At 38.0% G+C, this 26,211-nt stretch overlaps 1 protein-coding gene across 5 annotated transcripts in view; it reads right to left on the reverse strand.

Annotated features, from left to right (window-relative positions):
- Window positions 1–26,211, reverse strand: part of ZNF277 (zinc finger protein 277) — a 132,013-nt gene that overhangs the window by 14,802 nt on the left and 91,000 nt on the right. For all 5 annotated transcript variants that reach the window (XR_009008867.1, XR_452241.2, XR_452242.3 and 2 more), the window contains exons 5-8: window positions 21,925–22,016; window positions 17,164–17,274; window positions 14,454–14,586; window positions 2,037–2,104 (exon numbers count right to left, since the gene is read on the reverse strand). Coding sequence is in view for 2 of the 5 variants with exons in the window: in XM_007195099.2 (XP_007195161.2) it covers window positions 2,037–2,104; window positions 14,454–14,586; window positions 17,164–17,274; window positions 21,925–22,016 (404 nt within the window). In the remaining 3 variants the exon portion in view is untranslated. The remainder of the gene's footprint in view (window positions 1–2,036; window positions 2,105–14,453; window positions 14,587–17,163; window positions 17,275–21,924; window positions 22,017–26,211) is intronic.

Here is a 26,211-nt window from a genome sequence, read left to right on the forward strand (position 1 = left end):
AAAGACTGTCATATCATATTATGACTTTTTGATACAGTTTCTGAAATTCAAAGTAGCACCATGAAAGTAATATAAGTAGCAAACAGGTGCTGCTCCATTTTCTTACATTTGCCTCTCCGAGCAGCTATTTCACTACGAGATCAGTGCAATGTCTTTCTGAGACAACCAGCTTTAATTTGCAGAGAAGATATATCAGGAAATGTATGCTCTCTCTCATTAACCATGACCACTAAGTGCGCATGCTGTGAGGTGCAGTGCTGGGAGTGTGTTTCTGCATGACAAATGGCGTTATTTTAAAAAGGCAAACCTTTATCTATCATGTGGGAAATACTGATCATTTTAAATGGGGCAAGTGTTAAATGTGATGGCAAACAGAGAAATCAAAAGGCATACAGGGCCCTTCTTACCATTTTCTCCCCTCCCTGCATTTATTTCTTGAGATACTGTCAACTTCTTGTCATTCCTAAACCAGGAGAACCAAGATCCCAGGAGAGACAAAAGGCTGAACAGCTTTGAATGAAAAGAGGATGAATAACAGGGAATCCTTTTAGGTTGAAAAGAATACTTCTCAAGCTCATAATTTCAAACAAAGAAGCTGTGACTGTTTTAAGCTAGTCATCAACGGGATGAACACAGAACAAGGTTAACCTCAATTTAGTTACATTCACTACTCCAATGGCAAGCTAGCATGGAGAGAGAGTTCAAAGATCATATCACTTTAAGGTCTAGAGACCAATGGACTAATAAGCAAAGCACTTTGGAATATATTTTTCTCTGAATTATATATTACCTGTGTGTTCAATGAATAGCTTTAGTAGCAAAACACTATTTAGTTGGAATAACAGTTGCTTTAGTGATTCTTATGTCAAAGTTATTTTGGTATTATGATTATTATTTTTTATTGAAGTATAGTTGATTTAAAATGCTGTGTTAGTTTCAGGTGTACAGCAAAGTGATTCAGTTTTTTATATACATATGTATAAAATCTTTTTATATACATGTATATTTATATACATATATATTCTTTTATATATATATTCTTTATCAGATTCTTTTCCATTATAGGTTATTACAAGATACTGAATATAATTCCCTGTGTTATACAGTACGACCTTGTTGTTTATCTATTTTATATATAGGACTGTGTATCTGTTAATGCTGAACCCCTAATTTATCCCCCCCTTCCCCCTTTGGTAAACATAAATTTGTTTTTTATGTCTGTGAGTCTATTTCTGTTTTGTAAATAAGTTCATTTATATCATTTTATTAGATTCCACATACATGTGATATCATATGATATTTGTCTTTCTCTGTCTGACTTACTTTACTTAGTATGATAATCTCTAGGTCCATCTATGTTGCTGCAAATGGCATTATATCATTCTTTTTTTTGGCTGAGTAATACTCCATTGTTTGTATACCACAAACAGTTTATCCATTCAACTGTCCATGGACATTTAGGCTGCTTCCATGTCTTGGCTACTGTAAATAGTGCTGCTATGAACATTGGGATGCATGTATCTTCTTTCTTTTTCTGTTTTGTTTTTGGCCACACCTCACGGCACGTGGAACTTCCCCGACCAGGAGTCTTAACCACTGGACCACCAGGGAAGTCCCATTTATCTTTTCAAATTAGAGTTTTCATCTTTTCCAGATATATGCCCAGGAGAGTGATTGTTGGATCATATGCTAACTCTATTTTTAGTTTTTTAAGGAACCTCTATACTGTTCTCCACAGTGGCTGCACCAAGTTACATTCCCATCAAAAGTGTAGGAGGGTTCCCTTTTCTTCACACCTTCTCCAGAATTTATTATTTGCAGACTTTTTGATGATGGCCATTCTGACTGGTATGAGGTGTCAAAGTTATTTTGAATTCAAGTTTTTGCTATATTACATGAAATGATGCATGGCTTAGAGAGAGGGTTCTCTTTCTTTTTACGCTGTCTTTTCAGAATGGTAATTTTAAATCAAACTAAAGAACTGTTTTCCTTCTCTTAAACCACTGTAATTAAGTAGCATCAATAATAAGTCTTACTCTTCCTGATGATCTAGCAACTCCCGATCATCTTCTAGTTGAACTTCTTCCCAGGATTTTCCAAGTTCCTTTGTAGGAAGAACAGAGGGATTAGAGATAAACAGGAGGGGTGAAGGAGGAAGAGGGGAAAGGAGAAAGTAGACACAGAACTCAAAAACAAAACAAGACAGAACCCAAATACAAATGGTTTTAAAATAATACAAGCAGAATATATTAAAGCTGGTATTTCAGGGATAAGAAATGATAATCAAATTTTAGGATTTAGGATATATCCTAAATGGTTAGGATTTGGGATATATCCTAAATCAAACATTTAAAAAATATGCAAAAATGTTTAATAATATTTTCATATGTTTTTCTTTTTGAAGAAGCAGCGATAACCTTTCAGTGAAATTCTTTTCTCTTAAATGTTAATCAGTGTTTCTCAACCCTGGATCCACATAAGAATCTCTTGGGGATCTTTTAACAAAAACCACTAATATCTTTTGACAGAGACTCTGAAACATCCTCCTAGCCGGACTCCGTTTCTATTGGAGGTCCCCTGCGGTCTATTTCCCAGACAGCAGCCACAGTGCGCTTTCCAAAGGGCACCTCCCTGTCTGTATGACCCCTCCCAGGGCTTCTCACACACTCAGAACAAAATTCAGAGGCCTTACCATGGCTTATAAGGCCTCCATGTTCTGCCCTGGCCCCCTCTCCATCACTATGTCCCACCACTTTTTCTCTTGCTCAGCTGGCTCCAGCCAGACTGCTCTTTTGCTATTGCTCGAACACAGCAAGCTGACTTCCACCCAGCTACTTCTCTACTTGTCGCATCGTCTGCCTGAAACACTGCTCCCTCACATATCCTAACATGGCTCCGTCATCCTGGTCTCTGCTTAAACGTTACTACCTCTTTTTCTGACTACTCTCTCTAAAACACCCGTCCTTCAAGTTACTTTTTATTCCTCTAGGATGTTTTATTTTTCTTCAAAGCATTGATCACACCCTGAAATCATTTTGTGTATCTATTTGTTTCCTTATTTGTTCTCTGTCTTTTCCACCAGAATGTCTGTTTGGACATGGCCTTTGTTCATTGTTACATTTCCAGGGCTGGGCACACAGTGGGTACTAGAAGTATTTTTTTGAATTGAATTTTAACTGAAAACATCTAAAAAATGTGATGTCAATTTAGATCCTACCTCAAAAGGTTTCTGTAATGTGGTTAAATAGTTAATGTATAAAAAGCACATGGTACATGGTACCAGGTAATAGTAGGTACTCAAATATCTACTCAAATCCCTTTTATCTCTTACAGTTCATGAAGGAGTTCCACCCTTTTAGGGCTATGTCTGGCAAATTTAGTCATAGTTTCAGCAAAACTTTATGTAGTGATGAGAAGGAATGATTTCTTTGGGCCCAACCATGTCTCTTTTATCCCTTGAGTCCTTTCTTTCTTTCTCTTGTCCTTTCTTCTCTCTTCACTCAATCTTCCCACCGTGCCATGCAAAAGCAGACAGTGCATTAAAGAAGGATGCAGAAATACTAGTGGGCACTTTTTCAAGCAGCTAAACTATGGCAACTGTCAAGTCCAACCTCACCTGATATAATACAGATATCCTTGTTTGATATCCTTCTTTTGGAAAAACATTACCAGAATTCACCTCAGAAACATTTTTTTTCTCTAAAAAGGTATTCATTTAACTAAAAACAAAGAACTACAAGAGCCATTATGATTTAGAGAAAAAGAAAATCTATCATTCATCAACTTAATGAGAGGTTTTGAAGCTGTCATTATCTATCAGCTAAATGATGCATAAACTCAGACATGCGGAGATTTACCATAACGTCATTAGAGATAGTTAATTTGGACTCTATAATGTACTTCCCAGAGTCGTCATGAAGTGTCTAAGCTTCATTATGAACATCAAGAATGGCCTCACCATTGCCAACATGATCCTTGTTAGATGGAATTTTTGGTGATGAATTAAATCTTTTATGTATTACGTAGTGTCTCTGGACTTGGACTAATACCCCGATGGGCCATTTGGGGTACTATCATTCTCAACAATACAGGCAAATGTTACTTATCAATAAATGTTTTGAGCCCAAAATGATGAAAAATATCTTTCACTGTCAAACTTCCAAACTCAAAGCATTACTTTGCAGCTTTCTCAGTATTAAGTACAACATGGGGATTTATCTAGGCAATACAGCACTAACCATTTACCATTTGAGAGGAAAATGGAACTCTGTGTTCATTAGAATAGGAAACAAGCGATTTGCAAGTGACAGTGGCTGAGACTTTCCTAGAGTGCTCTGCCTTGGTACAGTTAAATATATGACTTATTACAGGAACAAAACCCAAAGAGAAAAAAAATTTAGTCTCTACTTAAGACACTGTGCCTGCTAGTGAATCATGTTAGGAAAGAAAAGAATACCAGAAAAACAAAGTTTGGAAGGCATGTCAGTAAAGATGTTCAGAACACTTCCTCAAACCTCTGCATCAGTTGGCTTATGATCAATGACACGGTGCAAAAAACATGGAAAAAACTTAACACGTGCTTACACAAGAAATCCATCACAAACAGAGACAGTGTTTTAAATGTAAATATTAATAACTGCAGTAGAGAGGACTATAACAAAACTGAAAAACAGGTTAAGAGCCTACTTTTGTTACAAATGGCTTTGTGTATTTTAAAAATAAAAAAAATTTAAGTCAAAATGATAATATCACTGTAAAAATAGATCCCTTTAGAAAAATTCAGGGCTTGAAACGTGAGCACTTTAGGAATACGTAGGTGGAGCCTCAGTGATGACGTTATGCAGTCTGCTGCCCTCTGAGGCGGGGGTATTTGAACGTGAAACTGCCTGGGACCTTGTCCCCTTCGCTTGCCCCAACTCTCCACTGAACCCTTCTGTCTGTGAGAAAATAAAGCAAGAACTCTAAGTAGATAATCTAGACTATGCAAAAGACCTTTAATATACTTATTTGCAAGTCTGTTAATATTAAAAAATTGATATGAGTAATTAAACATGGAAATTATTTCACCCAAGAAAGAAAAAGGAATCTATCAATTTGCTGAGCTGAGAAGAGACCAAAAACAGCCTCATGTGCCGACTAGGAATCGGGACGCCTTTTATGGCTCTCCCACCTTTTATGACTCTCAGAGTGTATCTTGCTAAGAATATCCTGGATGCTTCCATTACCGCTGGTCTGAAAGTTCTGCTTGGAGGTGAGACACTGTGGATGCATGACTCAATGGCTATATAGATCTGCTACAGGAGAGGTTGAAACATTAACTCTGTACACACCATTACAAAATGTTGAAATTAATGTGCTTACATGTCTGGTTCTCATACCAACCTCTAAATTCCTTGAAAGTAGTGGCTTAAATCAATCACCTGTTCTGTCATATTTTTCTTTCTGTTCCACCAGGGTCTGGTACCTAGAAGTCACTCAAACATTTGTAGAATGTTTGCAGCCAATGAAATTGCTTCTGAAGGGAAGAGGATGTGAAAAATGGATGTGCAGACACCAGTTACTAATACAACAATTCAATCTTTCGCCCACATCCACATACTCATGTCAGCCTTTTCCCTCAGAGGAATAAACAATGAATGTCTCTCTTTTCTTTTCTTTTTCTTTTTTTTAGCTTTTTAAAAACGAAAGTGGGAATTCCCTGGTGGTCCAGTGGTTAGGACTCTGAACTTCCACTGCCGGGGCCCTGGGTTCAATCCCTGGTCGGGGAACTAAGATCACGCAAGCCACGCAGCGCAGCCAAAAAAGAAAAAAAAAATCTTATTGTTGGCCTCAATGGGAAAGCATATAGAGCTAAGATGGGTAAGGTTGTGGGTTAGAGCCCGTAAGGGGCTGATTAAAGTTAGTTTTACCTTGACCTTGGCTCACTTTCTAGTTTGGTGTAAAAGATAATAGGCAAAAGTGTGTATGTGTGTGTGTGTGTGTGTGTGTGTGTGTGTGTGTGTGTGTGTGTGGAGATCATTATGAATTTATCACCATTAATTGACCAAAAAACCCAACCCAAAGGATAAGAGGTAGGTACTACTATCATTTCAATTGTAAAAACTGAGGAAAAATTGAAGGAAACTGATGCAGAAAGCTCCAGCTACATGACCCTGGGAAAATTACTCAACTTCTCTGTGCTGTAGTTGCCTAATCTGTAAATGAGGATAATGACAAAACCTGTGTCATAAGGATGTGGTTAAGAGTAAAAGACTTAATATAAATACCAAAGACAGTACCTGGCACATAGCAGGTACTCAAATGCTGCTAGTTAAAACCAAACCAAAAACTTCTATCGATATTACCCTAAAATGATTTAATTTTCATTTTATATGTTACTGAAGCCTTTACATTCTCTTGAAGCACTTCTCTCAAGCCATGATTCATCCCACATGAAATCTGGGCACTCTGTGGGCAGTACAATCTAGCACACTCATCTAGAGACAGCTGGTCCTCACGGATAATTTCAGTTTTCACAGTCACATTACTTGATGCCCAGGGAATGAAGTAACAAACTTTTCTAAAAGTGACAGCAGAATTTGAGTGAGCAGTTTCTTTGAAGTATCCTCTAAAAGATAAACACCTCCAGCTATATACAATGTTCTGCTAGTCCCAAGCTGTTGACTATTAGTTTAAAAGAGCCCCAGAAGGAAGTACTGTTAAATTGCTTCCACAGCTTTCTGCAGTAGCTGAATATTTCTTAGACTTAACACTGGAGTCCACCCCCTGTAGGATTGGGCTGGGCCCTGAAGCAGCGTTTGCTCTAGGAATTAACAACTGAGTGATTTCAAGAGAAGATTGAAAGACTCAAAGGGTGCCTTTGCCTTTAGCTAGTTGTAAAACATTTGTAGCAAACCATGGCAACCTCTCAGAGCCAATCTTCAAACACACGCTAATTCCACTTGTTTCTCAAGGGGAATTTTATTTTAATATGCTAAGGATTAGTTAGAACACGCAAAAATTCTAATCTAAAGAGCAGAGATTTCCAACATAATTCAGGATATGCTTGTTTCTGTCCAATAGATAAAATGGCTCATTATTATCAATTGTGCCTTTGGTGGCCAATGGGTGTGGATTAAAATTCTTTCAAATTTAAGAGCAAAAAACAATTTCCATTTGCCTTAGAAAAGTGTCAGAACCAGAACTCACCATCTTTCTTTTTTTTTTTTGAGCATTTAAAAAAATTTTTTTAAATTTAATTTAATTTATTTTTCTATAGAGCAGGTTCTTACTAGTCATCCATTTTATACATATTAGTGTATACATGTCAATCCCAATCTCCCAATTCATCACACCACCCCCCCCACCCCTCCCCCCGCCGCTTTCCCCCCTTGGTGTCCATACGTTTGTTCTCTACATCTGTGTCTATATTTCTGCCCTGCAAACTGGTTCATCTGTACCATTTTTCTAGGTTCCACATATATGCGTTAATATACGATATTTGTTTTTCTCTTTCTGACTTACTTCACTCTGTATGACAGTCTCTAGATCCATCCACGTCTCTACAAATGACCCAATTTCGTTCCTTTTTATGGCTGAGTAATATTCTATTGTATATATGCACCACATCTTTATCCATTCGTCTGTCGATGGGCATTCAGGTTGCTTCCATGACCTGGCTATTGTAAATAGTGCTGCAATGAACACTGGGGTGCATGTGTCTTTCTGAACTATGGTTTTCTCTGGGTATATGCCCAGTAGTGGGATTGCTGGATCATATGGTAATTCTGTTTTTAGTTTTTTAAGGAACCTCCATACTGTTCTCCATAGTGGCTGTATCCATTTACATTCCCACCAACAGTGCAAGAGGGTTCCCTTTTCTCCACACCCTCTCCAGCATTTGTTGTTTGTAGATTTTCTGAGGATGCCCATTCTAACTGGTGTGAGGTGATACCTCATTGTAGTTTTGATTTGCATTTCTCTAATAATTAGTGATGGTGAGCAGCTTTTCATGTGCTTCTTGGCCATCTGTATGTCTTCTTTGGAGAAATGTCTATTTAGGTCTTCTGCCCATTTTTGGATTGGGTTGTTTGTTTTTTTAATATTGAGCTGCATGAGCTGTTTATATATCTTGGAGATTAATCCTTTGTCCGTTGATTCGTTTGCAAATATTTTCTCCCATTCTGAGGGTTGTCTTTTCGTCTTGTTTATGGTTTCCTTTGCTGTGCAAAAGCTTTGAAGTTTCATTAGGTCCCATTTGTTTATTTGTGTCTTTATTTCCATTACTCTAGGAGGTGGATCAAAAAGATCTTGCTGTGATTTATGTCAAAGAGTGTTCTTCCTATGTTTTCCTCTAAGAGTTTTATAGGGTCCGGTCTTACATTTAGGTCTCTAATCCATTTTGAGTTAATTTTTGTGTATGGTGTTACGGAGTGTTCTAATTTCATTCTTTTACATGTAGCTGTCCAGTTTTCCCAGCACCACTTATTGAAGAGACTGTCTTTTCTCCATTGTATATCCTTGCCTCCTTTGTCATAGATTAGTTGACCATAGGTGTGTGGGTTTATCTCAGGGCTTTCTATCTTGTTCCATTGATATATGTTTCTGTTTTTGTGCCAGTACCATATTGTCTTGATTACTGTAGCTTTGTAGTATAGTCTGAAGTCAGGAAGTCTGATTCCTCCAGCTCTGTTTTTTTCCCTCTAGACTGCTTTGGCTATTCGGGGTCTTTTGTGTCTCCATACACATTTTAAGATTTTTTGTTCTAGTTCCATAAAAAATGCCATTGGTAATTTGATAGGGATTGCATTGAATCTGTAGATTGCTTTGGGTAGTATAGTTATTTTCACAATATTGATTCTTCCAATCCAAGAACATCGTATATCTCTCCATTTGCTGGTATCATCTTTAATTTCCTTCATCAGTGTCTTACAGTTTTCTGTATATAGGTCTTTTGTCTCCCTAGGTAGGTTTATTCCTAGGTGTTTTATTCTTTTTGTTGCAATGGTAAATGGGAGTGTTTCCTTAATTTCGCTTTCAGATTTTCATCATTAGTGTATAGGAATGCAAGAGATTTCTGTGCATTAATTTTGTATCCTGCAACTTCACCAAATTCACTGATTAGCTCTAGTAGTTTTCTGGTGGCATCTTTAGGATTCTCTATGTATAGTATCATGTCATCTGCAAACAGTGACAGTTTAACTTTTTCTTTTCCAATTTGTATTCCTTTTATTTCTTTTTCTTCTCTGATTCTCATGGCTAGGACTTCCAGAACTATGTTGAATAACAGTGGTGAGAGTGGACATCCTTGTCTTATTTCTGATCTTAGAGGAAATGCTTTCAGTTTTTCACCATTGAGAATGATGTTTGCTGTGGTTTTGTCATATATGGCCTTTATTATGTTGAGGTAGGTTCCTCTATGCCCACTTTCTGGAGAGTTTTTATCATAAATGGGTGTTGAATTTTGTCAAAAGCTTTTTCTGCATCTACTGAGATGATCATATGATTTTTATTCTTCAATTTGTTAATATGGTGTATCACATTGATTGATTTGCATATATTGAAGAATCCTCGCATCCCTGGGATAAATCCCACTTGATCATGGTGTATGATCCTTTCAATGTGTTGTTGGATTCTGTTTGCTAGTATTTTGTTGAGGATTTTTGCATCTATATTCATCAGTGATACTGGTCTGTAATTTTCTTTTTTTGTAGTATCTTTGTCTGGTTTTGGTATCAGGGTGATGGTGGCCTCACAGAATGAGTTTGGGAGTGTTCCTTCCTCTGCAATTTTTTGGAAGAGTTTGAGAAGTATGGGTGTTAGCTCTTCTCTAAATGTTGGATAGAATTCATCTGTGAAGCCATCTGGTCCTGGACTTCTGTTTGTTGGAAGATTTTTAATCACAGTTTCAATTTCATTACCTGTGCCTGGTCTGTTCATATTTTCTATTTCTTCCTGGTTCAGTCTTGGAAGGTTATACCTTTCTAGGAATTTGTCCATTTCTTCCAGGTTGCCCATTTTATTGGCATAGAGTTGCTTGTAGTAGTCTCCTAGGATGCTCTGTATTTCTGCGGTGTCTGTTGTAACTTCTATTTCATTTCTAATTTTATTGATTTGAGTCCTCTCCCCCCTTTTCTTGATGAGTCTGGCTAATGGTTGATCAATTTTGTTTATCTTCTCAAAGAATGAGCTTTTAGTTTTATTGATCTTTGCTACTGTTTTCTTTGTTTCTATTTCATTTAGTTCTACTCTGATCTTTATGATTTCTTTCCTTCTGCTAACTTTGGGTTTTGTTTGTTCTTCTTCCTCAAGTTCCTTTACATGTAAGGTTAGATTGTTTGAGATTTTTCTTGTTTCTTGAAGTAGGCTTGTATAGCTATAAACTTCTCTCTTAGAACTGCTTTTGCTGCATCCCATAGGTTTTGGATCGTCGTGTTGTCACTGTCATTTGTCTCTAGGTATTTTCTGATTTCCTCTTCGATTTCTTAAGTGATCTCTTGGTCATTTAGTAACGTATTGTTTAGCATCCATGTGTTTGTGTTTTTTATGTTTTTTTTCCCTGTAATTGATTTCTAATCTCAGCGTTGTGGTCAGAAAAGATGCTTGATATGATTTCAATTTTCTTAAATTTACTGAGACTTGATTTGTGACTCAAGATGTGATCTATCCTGGAGAATGTTCTGTGCACACTTGAGAAGTAAGTGTAATCTGCTGTTTTTGGATGGAATGTCCTATAAATATCAATTAAATCTATCTGGTCTATTGTGTCATTTAAAGCTTCTGTTTCCTTATTTATTTTCATTTTGGATGATCTGTCCATTGGTGTAAGTGAGGTGTTAAAGTCCCCCACTATTATTGTGTTACTGTCGATTTCACCTTTTATAGCTGTTAGCAATTGCCTTATGTATTCAGGTGCTCCTATGTTGGGTGTATATGTATTTATAATTGTTGTATCTTCTTCTTGGATTGATCCCCTGATCATTATGTAGTGTCCTTCCTTGTCTCTTGTAACATTCTTTATTTTAAAGTCTATTTTATCTAATATGAGTATTGCTACTCCAGCTTTCTTTTGATTTCCATTTGCATGGAATATCTTTTTCCCCTCACTTTCAGTCTGTATGTGTCCTGAGGTCTGAAGCAGGTCTCTTGTAGACAGCGTATAGATGGGTCTTGTTTTTCTATCCATTCAGCAAGCCTCTGTCTTTTGGTTGGAGCATTTAATCCATTCACGTTTAAGGCAATTATTGATATGTATGTTCCTATGACCATTTTCTTAATTGTTTTGGGTTTGTTTTTGTAGGTCCTTTTCTTGTCTTGTGTTTCCCACTTAGAGAAGTTCCTTTAGCATTTGTTGTAGAGCTGGTTGGGTGCTGCTGAATTCTCCTAGCTTTTGCTTGTCTGTAAAGCTTTTGATTTCTGCATCGAATCTGAATGAGATCCTTGCTGGGTAGAGTCATCTTGGTTGTAGGTTCTTCCCTTTCATCACTTTAAGTATATCATGCCACTCCCTTCTGGCTTGTAGAGTTTCTGCTGAGAAATCAGCTGTTAACCTGATGGGAGTTCCCTTGTATGCTATTTGTCATTTTTCCCTTGCTGCTTTCAGTAATTTTTCTTCGTCTTTAATTTTTGCCAATTTGATTACTATGTGTCTCAGTGTGTTTCTCCTTGGGTTTATTCTGTATGGGACTTGCTGCGCTTCCTGGACTTGGGTGGCTATTTCTTTTCCCATGTTAGGGAAGTTTTCGACTATAATCTCTTCAAATATTTTCTCGGGTCCTTTGTCTCTCTCTTCTCCTTCTGGGACCCCTATAATGCGAATGTTGTTGCGTTTAATGTTGTCCCAGAGGTCTCTTAGGCTGTCTTCATTTCTTTTCATTCTTTTTTCTGTATTCTGTTCCGCAGCAGTGAATTCTGCCTTTCTGTCTTCCAGGTCACTTATCCTTTCTTCTGCCTCAGTTATTCTGCTATTGATTCCTTCTAGTGTAGTTTTCATTTCAGTTATTGTATTGTTCATCTCTGTTTGTTTGTTCTTTAATTCTTCTAGGTCTTTGTTAAACATTCTTGCATCTTCTCGATCTTTGCCTCCATTCTTTTTCCGAGGTCTTGGATCATCTTCACTATCAGTATTCTGAATTCTTTTTCTGGAAGGTTGCCTATCTCCACTTCATTTAGTTGTTTTTCTGGGGTTTCATCTTGTTCCTTCATCTGGTACATAGTCCTCTGCCTTTTCATCTTGTCTATCTTTCTGTGAATATGGTTTTTGTTCAACAGGCAGGCTGCAGGACTGTAGTTCTTCTTGCTTCTGCTGTCTGCCCTCTGGCGGATGAGGCTATCTAAGAGGCTTGTGCAAGTTTCCTTTTGGGAGGGACTGGTGGTGGGTAGAGCTGATTGTTGCTCTGGTGGGCAGAGCTCAGTAGAAGTTTAATCCGCTTGACTGTTGATGGGTGGGGCTGGGTTCCCTCCCTGTTGGTTGTTTGGCTTGAGGCAACCCAACAATGGAGACTACCTAGGCTCTTTGGTGGGGATAATGGCAGACTCTGGGAGGGCTCACGCCCAGAACTTCTGCTGCCAGTGTTCTTGTCCCCACGGTGAGCCACAGCCACACCCCGCCTCTGCAGGAGACCCTCCAAAACTAGCAGGTTTGTCTGGTTCAGTCTCCCCTGGGGTCACTGCTCCTTCCCCTGGTTCCCAATGTGCATACTACTTTGTGTGTGACCTCCAAGAGTGGAGTCTCTGTTTCCCCCAGTCCTGTTGAAGTCTTGCAGTCAAATCCCACTAGCCTTCAAAGTCTGATTCTCTAGGTATTCCTCCTCCTGTTGCTGGACCCCCTGTTGGGAAGCCTGATGTGGGGCTCGGAACCTTCACTTCAGTGGGTGGACTTCTGTGGTATAAGTGTTCTCCAGTCTGTGAGTCACCCACCCAGCAGTTATGGGATTTGATTTTACTGTGATTGCGCCCCTCCTACCATCTCGTTGTGGCTTCTCCTTTGTCTTTGGATGTATGGCATTTTTTTTGGTGAGTTCCAGTGTCTTCCTGTCAATGATTGTATAGCAGCTAGTTGTGATTCTGGTGTTCTCACAAGAGGGAGTGAGAGCACATCCTTCTACTCTGCCATGTTGGTTCAGGGCCCATCTTTCTTTAAATTCTACTGGAGAATTACGTAACTCCCTCTCTTTTCATGAGTAGTTTTGTTAGGGAACACTGACTGAAACTGTCCACCCTGGATAGGCACGATAACCACTTGCATGAGTTATTGTACAACAGGAGATCCTGGTAAGGAACGTGGAAGTAACAAGCTACCACCAACTGGAAGAATTTGAGAAAGGTCAAAAGGAGAGAGGAGATGCCAGTCCATATGTCCTACCAACCTCCCAGAATCCTTCTTGCTGGAATCCATCTTGGCTGAGAGATGTGCACGCCACCATGAAGAACCATGAGTCAGAATGATTGGTAGAGACAACTCAGAAACTAACCACATCACCATAAAACCTGAGACTGTTAGCCACGTGGCAGAGTACTTCTCCTGGGTTCCCTCTGCTGCTCTCCACCCAGGTACCTCTTCCCACTAAAGTCTCTTGCTTTGTCAGCACATGTGTCTCCTTGGACAATTCATTTCTGAGTGTTAGATAAGAGCCCACTCTCGGCCCTGGAAGGGGTCCCCCTTCCTGCAACAGTTTCCCTCCTTTGTTATGTATACCTAAAAAAATCAGCAGACTCGGGGCACTCTCCACTCAGTGCGTCAATCAAAACTCCCTTCTTAAATTTCCAAATGCCCCTGTAGAGATGGACATTTGCCTCCAACTGAATACCTCTTCTTAAATAAAAGGGACTGTAATCTACAGAGGCCAGCAAATGGTACTGAGGTTTCTGGCCTAGGAGAGCTTTGAAAGTATTTAAAATCTTTGACATGGTATCCCAATTAGTCCATCCTACTAGTCCAAAAATGAAAGTCCTCTTGCTGAGTGAAATCACTTAGTTTCTCTAAAATTTCCATTAAAAATAAGCTGGCCCAAGAGAATGAAAAGGACAAATTTTTATTATTTATTTATTTATTTGATGGGAAAGGGGAAGATATTTTAATGGGGGAAAAAGGAATCAGTGAAGAGACTGTCCATAAACATTTATCTAGCATAGCATCTAGCACATCCAGAAGTCAACAACGTGTACTCTATTCAAGTACAGAAGTCCCTGTACTCATGGTAATAGACAATCAGTGAGGGGCAATGCATGGTTATCCAGGTATTTATGGTTATTTATTTATTTATTTATTTATATCAAGATCAGTGTGAGTTGTAGAGACATGACCTTTTTACTATATAAACATCTGGCAAATGAAAGACAAATCAAATCAAGTTACGCTTTGTAAACTAACCATTTTAAAGATAATCATTGCTTGCAAGAATCCCTCAATTACATTTTGATGTTTGTAGACATGCAATCAAATTGTAAATTATGAAGAGAAAAGAAAGCCTTACCAAATAATTGATGACATAAAATCGGTCATATTCTCTGTTCTTAGGATTGATCCTACGATGCTGTTTTTTCCTCATGTGATCTTTAAGTGTATTTTTGTCCCTGAAGGTCTTCTCACAGTACAAGCACTGCAAGCTACAAGAAAGACACAAATGCTGAGATTAAATAAGTCTCTCGAATAGTTGTTGCAATCGCCCTTTATTACTATTATTATTGGGTCTTATAATTTATTCATTTTAGGTCTCACAGAATCTTCAAATGGGATATGATATCCTTCTGGAATCCCTCTCATTTTATTCATTTGGCTTTAGAGGATGCACGTTGTGGTTTATTTTGTGGTCAGCTAACTTGGCCAACTTGGCTATTTAGTTAAAACTGTGATATAGATAGCAATTATCCAAAAATGATTTTGGTGCTTTACTAATCGAATTACCTATTCTAAAAATGAAAATGTAGGTATGTTCTTCAAATAAATATATGATAACTAGCATTGGTTGCCTCCACTGAGTATAACAATTAGTCCATGGTTTGGTATATCCTGTGACCTAATTTGCAGGGTCTGATTCCTAACTCCAGCTGTGGGACTTGGTCAAGTTACTTGACCCCTCTGTTACCACTCATTTTCTGCTCTCTAACCTGATGATAATACCTACATTTTAGAGAACTTTTACGATAATGTATACATACATATATGTGCACATAAATTCATAATCATTAGAATAATTCACACAAAATATAAATATATGTATACATGTTTAATTTATTGATATATATACGAATAAAATACCTAGCACATTCATAGCATACAGTAAGTGCTATTTTTACTATCTTATCATTCACATGTACCTTCTGCTAGAATATTTCCACTGACTGGGAATTCATTACCTAATGAGGCAGTAATGACCAGTTTTGAACAGATTACTAACAAAATGTCTTTCTCATACTAAGCTTGACAGCTGATACTGTCTGGATTACCTAACAGTCATTAGAGTTCTACTTTCTGGAGTAACACAGAATAAGTATACATGAAAACACTGAAATTGCAACTGAGCAGGACCCTATGGGGCCTTCCCAGGACACACTCCTCCCACCCTGTCCTCTGCCTACCTCTTGTTTGTAGAAAACAAGCCTCCCCTGAGTCACAAAAGCCTAAGAATTAATGATCAAAAGGATGTGAACGTGTAATGACAAAAATAGCAGTTGGGCCAAGAGAACTTGTAAGAATTTGAATAGTAAATCAGCCATATGGCAGTCACGGAATCTTTAGTTCCTTCCTGAGGTACCTAGATAATAGTGTCTCATGTTGATGCTAAAACCACCACCAAAAGGAAGAAATTAACTACCTGATGACCATGAGCACATAGGCCCCAGACCTATTGGAGCATGAGGACTGATAAAGTTAACCCTTGTAACACTGCCCTGTTACCTTACCATCAACCAATCAGAGAACTGTGCACAAGCTGATCAAAGAACCTGCGACTCCCCTCCCTCACCTTGTCTTTAAAAATGCTTCCCTGAAACCCATCAGGGAGTTCCGGTCTTTTGAGCATGAACCACCTGTTTTCCTTGTATGGCCCTTGCAATAAACCTTTCTCTGCTCTAAACTCTGATGTTTTGGTTTGTTTGGCCTCACTGTGTGCTGGGCACATGAACTTGGGTTCGAAAACAAAATGACTGAAATCAGTTGTTTCTATTCTGAATTCTTTTTCATCTTTACTAAACACCCTTTCAATTATTTCTTATGCCACAGAAGTAACTATATTCTTTTATAGTAAACAATTTATGGGCAATAAGGTGATTAGGGATATCATTACTGCTAATCTTGCTAGAAAGCACACCTGGTATTATTTTATAAATGAAGGGTCATTCAATAAGAGAGTGAAGAGACTTGTTTTAATGTACTGTTGATACCAGAATTTGAATTCAGAACTTTTTATAATGGGTATTTCTTTCTCAATGTTATTGCTCCAAATGTTGTGGTCTGAGATACCACATTCATTAGTATTATATTAAATGAATAAAACTAGGTTTTGAGAGTAAAATCTTAGGCCCTTTCCTAGAAAGAAAAGTGGATAGATTTTTGAAAGCCATTTTGGTGATGTAGAGAATTTCCTTCCCTATTTCTACAAGCTAAACTCTAGATACTCAAGGTTGCCAGAATATGACCTTGAGAAAAGTGGCATGTTATGATATATAAATGTGAATAAATAGTAAAAGGTAAAAGAATGCAATCAGTATGTTATGTTTCACATAAAACTGAATAACATCTAGCAATGTGACAATATATTTACTTTACTAAATGTGTAGAAAAATTATAGAGAAAAGTGAAGAAATGATGAATCCGCAATGAAGAATAGTGGTTTCTGGGGGAGATACTAATGAGGAAGGGCACACAGGGAGATTCAAAGGAAATAATAACATTCTCTTTCTTAGGCTGATTAAGCATATTTTTCATACCCTATATAATAACATACCTTATAATGGCATATACATTGTTTGGTATATATGACATTTATATTTTAAAACTACTAAAAGGCAATATGATCTACAAAAAATAAGGATTGTCTTACAAAATGTGAACTCCTCCAACATGAGAAATGAGAAAATTCCGTTTCTTGAGTTACTTCTGACTATTAAATTAATTTTTAAAAATTCACAACAGAATCCAAGATTAAGACAGCTTCAGGTCATGTTTCAGAAAAAAGTACTTACTTGTCAAGCTTTTTCTGTAATGTACACAGAAATTCATTGCAGTTTACAATGTTGTCTGGTAACCCAATGTTGAAAGTGTGTTCTCTTGCCATGTGGTTCAAAAGAACAGATCTAGGAAGAAATTTGAGCAATCTGCATTATTTATAACTTATCTAGGAACAAATCAGGTCATGAGTAGTGTTTGTATAATGATAACAACACTAATTAGAAGTACAAGCAAAGGTTAAACACTGAAACACACATTTGGGCTATGAAAGAGTGACATGTTATAAAGTAAGTATGCATATAAACACTATCATATGAAAAGAAAGTCAACAGAAACTGTCGCTGAGGAAGCCCAAATGTTGGACTTGTCAGACAAAGACTTTAAATCAGACAATAAGAACATGTGTAAAGAATTAAGGAAAACCATGTCTAAAGAATCAAAAAAAAGGTATGAGAATAATATCTTATAAAAAAGAGGATACTAATAAAAAGACAGAAATTTAAAAAAAACATACAAATCTGGAGATGAAATGTACAGTAACTGAAATGAAAAATTCACTAGAAGGGCTCAAAAGAAAAACTGAACTGGCAGAACAAAGAATCAATGAACTTGAAGATCAATTTAGATTTTCTAGTCTGTGGAATAGAAGAAAAAAGAATGAAGAAAAATAAATTGAGCCTCAGACACCATCCCATCTACCAACATCTGTATAATAGGATCCCAAAAGGCAAAGAAAGATAGGGGAAGAAAGAATATTTGAAGAAATAATGGCCAAAAACTTCCCAAATTTGATGGAAAGCATTAATCCAAACAGAAGAAGCCCAATAAACTTCAAGTATAATAAATAAGAGAGACCCATACCAAGAAAAGAAATGAAGATGAAATCAAGACAGGTCCCAGATAACAAAACCTGAGAAAATTCACTGCTAACAGACCTGCCCAACAAGAAACTAAAAGAAGTCCTTTGGGCTAAAATGAAAGGATGCTAGATAGTAACTCAAATATACATAAAGAAGTAAAAATCTCCAGTAAAAGTAATTACACAGTCAAATATAAAAGGCAGTATTAAATGAATTATTGTTTACAAATCTTTTCTTCCCATATCTGATGTAAAAATAACTGCATGAAGTAACAATTTTAAAGACATGTTAATGAGCTTATAATGTATAAAGATGTAGTTTGTATGACAATAGCACAAAGGAGTGAGGAAGGAGCTAGCTACGTTGGAGCAAAGTTTTTGTATATTGTTGAAATTACATTGGTATTAATCTGAACTCAATTGTTTTAAGTTAAAATGTTAGGGGCTTCCCTGGTGGCACAGAGGTTGGGAGTCCGCCTGCCAATGCAGGGGACGTGGGTTTGGGCCGTGGTCCGGGAGAATCCCACATGCCGTGGAGCAGCTAGGCCCGTGCACCACAACTGCTGAGCCTGCGCTCTAGAGCTTGCGAGCCACAACTACTGAGCCCTTGTGCCACAGCTACTGAGGCCTGCACGCCTAGAGCCCGTGCTCTGCAACAAGAGAGGCCACCGCAATAAGAGGCCTGCGCACCACAATGAAGAGTAGCCCCCGCTAGCCGCAACTAGAGAAAGCCCATGCGCAGCAACGAAGGCCCAGTGCAGCCAAAAATAAATTTATTAAAAAATAAAAAATAAATAAATAAAATGTTAATTGTAATCTCCAGTGAATTGTAGTGGATAATGAATGGGCCACTAAGAAAATAACTCAAAAAATATAGTAAAAGAAACAAGGGAATAAAAATGGTACACTAGAAAATATCTATTTAACAAAAAAGAAGGCAGTAATGGAGGGGAGAAATTAAAAAAAAACAAACCTAAAACATAAAGAAAACAAACAGCAAAATGGTCTAAGTAAATCCCATCTCATCAGTAATTACATTAAACATAAATTAGACACTCCAACCAAAAAGTAGAGATTAGCAGAATGGATTAAAAAACATGATCCAGGGGCTTCCTGGTGGCGCAGTGGTTGAGAATCTGCCTGCTAATGCAGGAAACACGGGTTCGAGCCCTGGTCTGGGAAGATCCCACATGCCGCGGAGCAACTAGGCCCGTGAGCCACAACTACTGAGCCTGCGCGTCTGGAGCCTGTGCTCCGCAACAAGAGAGGCCACAATAGTGAGAGGCCCGCGCACCGCGATGAAGAGTGGCCCCCACTTGCCACAACTGGAGAAAGCCCTAGCACAAAAAAAAAAAAAAAAAAAAAAAAAAAAACATGATCCAACTATATGCTGTTTACAGGAGACACATTTTAGATTAAGGTTGAAAGAAACAGCTTCATACATTCCAGAGTCAAAAGCGTATAGGAGAGGGGAAATAGATGTAGGATAGCAAGAAAGTACTTAATTCTTCTATCCTTATCATTAACCCATATCCTTTGTCTTTCTATTCTTCTTATGTCCCTAGGCTGGGAGGACACAAATATAATCCCAAAACATTGCTAATAAAGTACATAGCTGGAATCAGGCTATATCTTTAATGTTTTTTTTATAAACTGACCTTTTCATAAACAAGAACTGCAGAAGGAAAGGGGACATTTTATAAAAATGAGATGCTGCTTATCTTTGTCATTGGTTAATTTCTTAAAAATTTCATTTATTAGAGAACAATGACATAGTCAATCAAAACTACTGAGGAGTTCACTTAATTCCCACGTCACCCCACTCAACAGAGAATACAGATACAGGTAGAAAAGAACAGGAGGATTATATTAGGAATTACAGGAGCACCAAGATTCAGTAAATTGAAATACCAATATTATCAGAATTTCATATCATATGGACATATATTTCAAATCACATCAGTACCTACATTTATCATAAAAACTTAAGCTGTAGAAAACAAAAATATTTATAGCTTTTTAATACTAGAGATTCCTAATAATAATCACACGTCTCCTCACTAGGTTAATAATAGTTTTAACATAAAATCAGAAATAACATGCTAATCATTGTTGCTTTTGTTGTGGTCATCCATGTACAATGCTTCGTGTCAGTCTATTTATCTCTTGTAAAAATAAAATACACTGTGTGTGTGTGAAAAAAAAAAAAAAGAAATAACATGCTAAAAAGAAGTAGCAATGCTTGGTAAACTTTTTGATAGTGAGGTGGTCCTCACTGCCATCCCCATAAAGCCCTTTGAAACTGACAGGGTTAGAAGCATAATTAGTGACCTTGGCACAGATTTTTCTCTATGCTAACTGATCTATATGAGAATCAAATCTTCATCACTGGTGTTTTCAACATTGATGCTTCATCCAAACCCTTTTCTAAATTCAAACAAATAGCTACCCTCTCCCCTTCAATGTTTTTCAGACAACGATGTCAGTTTGTGCTAGGCTTTTCTTTTTTTTTTTAGAAACTAAAGACTGCTTTCTTTCAAGTGGGTGGAAGAATGATATTTTTCTGATTGTCCACTGTATGCTGTCACTGAAACCATTCCCATTTCCTAGAGGTTACAATTTCATGATTTATATTTAAGTGAATGTACATTTGTAAATATTACTGTTGTATAAAAAGAAATTTGTCTGGTCTCTGTCCCTGGTTCCAGGCACTGAGCTTCAAAAATCCTTGGAATTTTTCTACGATAAGATTACCTTTGCTAATAAAGTGACTTGTGGTAGGCCTCTAGAAAGCTTCAGGATGGGGATTGGTTAGAAAGACTACAATGTGATCAAAGGGTTGGGACTTACAGCCACCCTGACCTCCAGAAGGAGAGAGGGGCAGGAGATTAAGTTCAATAATTAAATCAATCATGCTTACACAATGAAGCATGTAAAAATTCTGGATACCAAAACTCAGTGAAGATTCTTGGTTGGTAAATACACTGATGCGCCAGGAGGATGATATATCCTGATTCTCTGAGGAGAAGGCATAGAAGCTCTGCGTTCAAGACCCATCCAGACCCTGCTCTGTGTCTCTTCATTTAACTGTTCCTGATCTGTATCCTTTATGATAAACACTTTCCTGAGTTTTGTGAGCCACTCTAGTGAATTAATGAACCTATGCAAATTATTGGTGGGAAGCCATGAATTTGTAGCCAGTTGGTCAAAAGTGCAGGTGTCCTGGGGAACCCCTGAACTTGTGGCTGGTGTCTAAAGCGTGGGCAGGCTTGCTGGGGATGATGCCCTTAAACCTGTAGAGTCTGATGCTAACTCTGGGTGGTTAGCACTAGAACTGAATTACAGTACACCAGTTGGTTTTGGGCCAGCTGGGGTTGGTGACAGAATTACCAATTCCCCATTTTTTTCCCCCTTAGATCTTTATCATTTTTAATGTTCAAAAGTGAAACACCAAAAACTGCTAAAGGATTTTTTTTTTTTTGTCCACTCGGCTCAGCATTTGGGATCTTAGATCCCCAGCCAGGGATCAAACCTGTGGCCCCTGCAGTAGAAGCACAGAGCCTTAACCACTGGACTGCCAGGGAAGTCCCAGCCAAAGGTTTAGAGTTAACAGGTTAATACAGAAGGGCACGTCTGTTGTAGTTTGCTGCATGTGGTCTTGCCTGTCGGACAATTTAAAAAGCCCTATGACATAAAACAAAATTCTATTTCTGGCATTTAAAAAATTTATCCCCCTACTCTACTTAGAGCAACTACATTCCATCTTTGATGTCTGGTGGATTAAAAAAAAATTACTGTGGATATATGAAAGGGTTCTGAGCCAATCCATAGAACTTAGTCTATATAGCCATTGTGGATGTTCTGGTAAGTCTTCAGATGAAAAACAGTAAAATTTAAAGACATACATAATTGCTACCTGTTTCCGAGGAATTCCTCATTGCAAAACATACAACTGCCTTGAAAATTGTTATCATTTCGTTCTTGTTGCTGTTGTTCCAGAATTTCTTTCTGTAAAGTAGAAATACAGATATATGATATTATCTTTAATAAATCCATAGTTAGCTAATGAAAAATGTCATAGTCTGGATGGAAGGAAATTGGGGTAGAAGCATAAAGGAAGTATGTGAACACTGATGATATTTTGAATTTCTCCATTCCTGTCCTTGTACCTAAACTCCAAGTCTATACTGTTAAATGCCAGACAACATACCATTAGGATAGCTATGTAGGAAACTTAAAGTAAATAGGGTCTCAACATCCTTCACTACTCTGTCCTTCCTCCTGTCTTTATTAATCATCTCCCAACCTCACTCTCTTCCAAAAGCAAAAATGTGCTCCTTTCTGTAATTCTCAGTTTAGGTTGTAATCAAGTTCTGATCAATTTTTCACTTGGACTGTCTTTCATATTACTTCTCTCCACCATTCCCAATGCCATCACCCTGAATCCAGTCTTTAATCAGTCATTATGAGATTACTATAAGTAAGTCTCTTAGAGGGTCTGCCTTATTTCAATCCTTTTTTTCTATCACATCCATCCTCTCTTTTGTTGCTAGAAAAACTTAAAATTATTTTCATGTACAATTATCCTGTTACTCTCCAACTCAAATAATTTAAAATATACATTGGTAACACCCTATTCTAATCAGGGTGGTTCTACACATTGTTTTTCCATGAGGTAATTTTATTTCTCTTTGCTTTTTCACTCTTACAAGTATTAACTGTTCTTTAAGGTCCAACTTGAGTCCCATTTCTGCCATGTAGTCATTTCTGGACTACAATACAATAGTTAAGAGCTCAGACTCTGAAACATCAAACAGAACTAGATTTGAATCTGGCTCTCACTTGTACTCAATATTTTATTTAACGTCTTTAATACTCAGTTTTCTCAATTTTAAGATGAAAATGAAAATATTACCTCATAGCATTGTTTATAGGATTAGATCAGAAATTTCGGTAAAGAATTCAAATTGTGCATGTGTATGGTCAAGCCACTCAAGATGGCTGTTCTCTTGCTCTCTGTACATCCCCTGCCCAACCAGTGCCTGCTTCACCTATACCCTACGCACATGACTGACCTTCCTGTGTACTTGCCCCAGGCCCCAGCTAGTGACTGTTCTCATCAAAGGGGCGCTGAGGGGTGTGCCCCTCTACTGGTTTCCTTGGTAACTAATGAGCTCACCTGATGTCAATTCCCCAATACCTGGTAACTTGCTTTACCATCATCTCTTTTGCTTGCTTTTATCTTCTGAACGGATATGAAAACTCTTTGAAATTAAAAGAAAGTCTTTATGCTGTTCTTATTTAACACCTGCACATGACTCTCCAGCTATTCTTATAACATGAAGCTCAAAATACGAACTTCATAAAGTTTATTGCTGATTCTGTAAATATTTGTAGGACAGCATAAAAAATGAGCTTGTATCTAGAAGCTTAATAAATTCCATGTGTCATTTCTGGAAATGTATCACCAAACATTTAGAAATATTAATCCACTGAAGAAAAAAATTAAGAAGCTGCCAGGATAAAAATCAATTCAATCAACTTCTGGTTTCAGCCATGATGAAAAAATGGATATCACACTTCTCCTCCCCTTGTAAACTACTGTAAAACAAATTGCTTCATATATCTTATCTTTTTTCAGAAAATCTATAATAGGGACTTCGTTGGTGGCTCAGTGGTTAAGAATCCGCCTGGCAGTGCAGGGGACAAAGGTTCGAGCCCTGGTCCAGGAAGATCCCACATGCCGTGGAGCAGCTAAGCCCGTGTGCCACAACTACTGAGCCTGTGCTCCAGAGCCCGCAAGTGACAACTACTGAGCCTACGTGCCACAACTACTGAAGCCTGTGTGCCTAGAGTCCGTGCTCCGCAACAAGAGAAGCCACCACAGTGAGAAGCACGCACACCACAATGAAGAGTAGACCCCGTTCACCGCAACTAGAGAAAGCCCACGCGTAGCAACGAAGACCCAACACAGCCCCCCCGCCAAAAAAAAGAAAATGGATAATAGCACATGGCTGTGATCGATGAGTAAAAAAAATAATACATTGCCAGTTTTCTGCTGGGTAGTGTTTTCCACATTGCAACATAGGGAAGTTAAACCCAAATGAAAGTTATGTTATCTACCTCACTTGGTGGAGAAAAAAAAGACTGGCATTCAGGATACAAAAGCAAGAGGAATTTGTGGGACAAGTACTAGAAAGAAGAGAGCTGCAGAGGAGGAGCTCAAGAAACCTGGACTGGGGTTCTTTTAACCTTTGTCCAAATACTGAGCTGTACATGTATAGGGCAGGACTCTGTGAGACTTCACAGAGGAGTTTCCAGGGGCTGTGAAGCTTAATGGGGATTCTGGAAATTACAGCACTGGAATATGTTGGAGCTCTGACATACAGAATGGAAAGACCTTGCTTAACACTTCAGGCACACAGCAAATATAAAAGAACACTGTTTACTTCATGAAGTTTAGGGCTTTATGCTGGCAGCAAGTGGATAGATAAAAGCAAAAGAAATAAAGAGAGTAAGGTTGATGTATCAGACAATTTTAATTATTGTTTTTTAAGTTTAAGTGAATCTTACATAAAAACTCAAAGTGACAGTAAAAGTCAAATGAAAGGAAAACCGAACTTTTACAAACATGTATAGTTCGACTAAAAAAGAGAAAACACATTTCAGAGCCCTATATCTACAACTTTGGTAGCAGCAAAAACAAAAACCCAATAGATGAAGCTCTTGATAAAGATCACTATAAATATCCCACAGTAAGGCTGAGCAATACTTTCTCTACCTGCTCCTGTTTTCAGCCTACAAGAACTGTTAATGCTTATTAAAAATCATCATCTCATATTTCTCAGGCTGGTGATGATATAACCCAAAGTTGGCTAAAGAAAAATCTTATTCAACTTAATATTTCCTTGGTTTTGACTCAGCACAAATATAACAGATTTGTGAGTCTAAACCAGAGTGATACTAAGCCATCTACAGTTTTCTTTGGCCAAATTTAAGTTTTATCAGTTGACCCTGAATTGCACAACCTGAGTGTAGACACCTGAAGTTGTGTATAAATGGATTCTTCTTAGGAGAGCCTAATGTACATTTTGGTGAATTAGAAGGAGCATGGAGTAGACAGGGCACTAAAGCAAGAAGCCACATTTTTAAAAAAATTAATTAATTTTTGGCTGCGTGCGGGCTTTCTCTAGTTGCGGCGAGTGGGGGCTACTCTTCGTTGTGGTGTGTGGGCTTCTCATTGCGGTGGCTTCTCTTGTTACGGAGCACGGGCTCTAGGCGCGAAGGCTTCAGTAGTTGTGGCACGTGGGCTCATAGAGCGCAGGTTCAGTAGTTGTGGCTCAGAGGCTTAGCTGCTGCGTGGCATGTGGGATCTTCCCGGACCAGGGCTCGAACCTGTGTCCCCTGCATTGGCAGGCAGATTTCTAACCACTGCACCACCAGGGAAGTCCCCAAGAAGCCACTTTTTAATGGCAAGTAACTAAAACCACGCTGTTCTTTTGTTTGCATTCTGGAGCTTGTCTCACATGGTGATGAGGTGGCACTGTGAATCCTCTGCTAGCTTATCTGCACTACCTACAACCACAGTAAGAGAGACAAGGGCTCTAGAGTACCTGCGTCGTCCCTAATCTGGCAGGTTCCATACAACTCCTTTCGTTTTTATCTAAGTTCATTCTTTCAAGATCTGCCTTTTGTTCACTGCACAAACTCTTTTTAAACTCTTTCCCAGACCTTCCGTCAAGGGGAGCTAATTAAACCATTTGTTGTTTCACCTCTGCTTTCTGTTTATTTCATTTGCATAAGACTTTTCTCATTTTAATAACATCAGTGTAAGAAAGAGTTCTATAATTGGGAAAAATGGACATGGCCACCAGGTAGTTCAGCTTTGGTTGGGTTCTCTGCTGCAACTGTTCAGCTCCAACTTGTATTCTTGCCATATCTGACTCTTGTGGTTGCAATAACATGAATACTCTACCTATTCCTTCTTGGCTATTTTCCTGTCTCTCCATTAACATATTCTGTTTCTACTAACCACATCTAACCTCTCCAGTAAGATTTCCTTCTGACCAATGCTGCTCAGTACTGGCATTTTAGAATTTGAGAACTGAAAGGGATCTCATGAAACTACGGACTAACTCCCTATAAAGAGATGTTAGGGTGACCTGTTTAAAGCTACAAAGCTACTTGGTGACATATCTGGATA

Source organism: Balaenoptera acutorostrata, chromosome 7 (assembly GCF_949987535.1).
Source record: "Balaenoptera acutorostrata chromosome 7, mBalAcu1.1, whole genome shotgun sequence".
In the NCBI taxonomy this organism is placed as follows: domain Eukaryota; kingdom Metazoa; phylum Chordata; class Mammalia; order Artiodactyla; family Balaenopteridae; genus Balaenoptera; species Balaenoptera acutorostrata.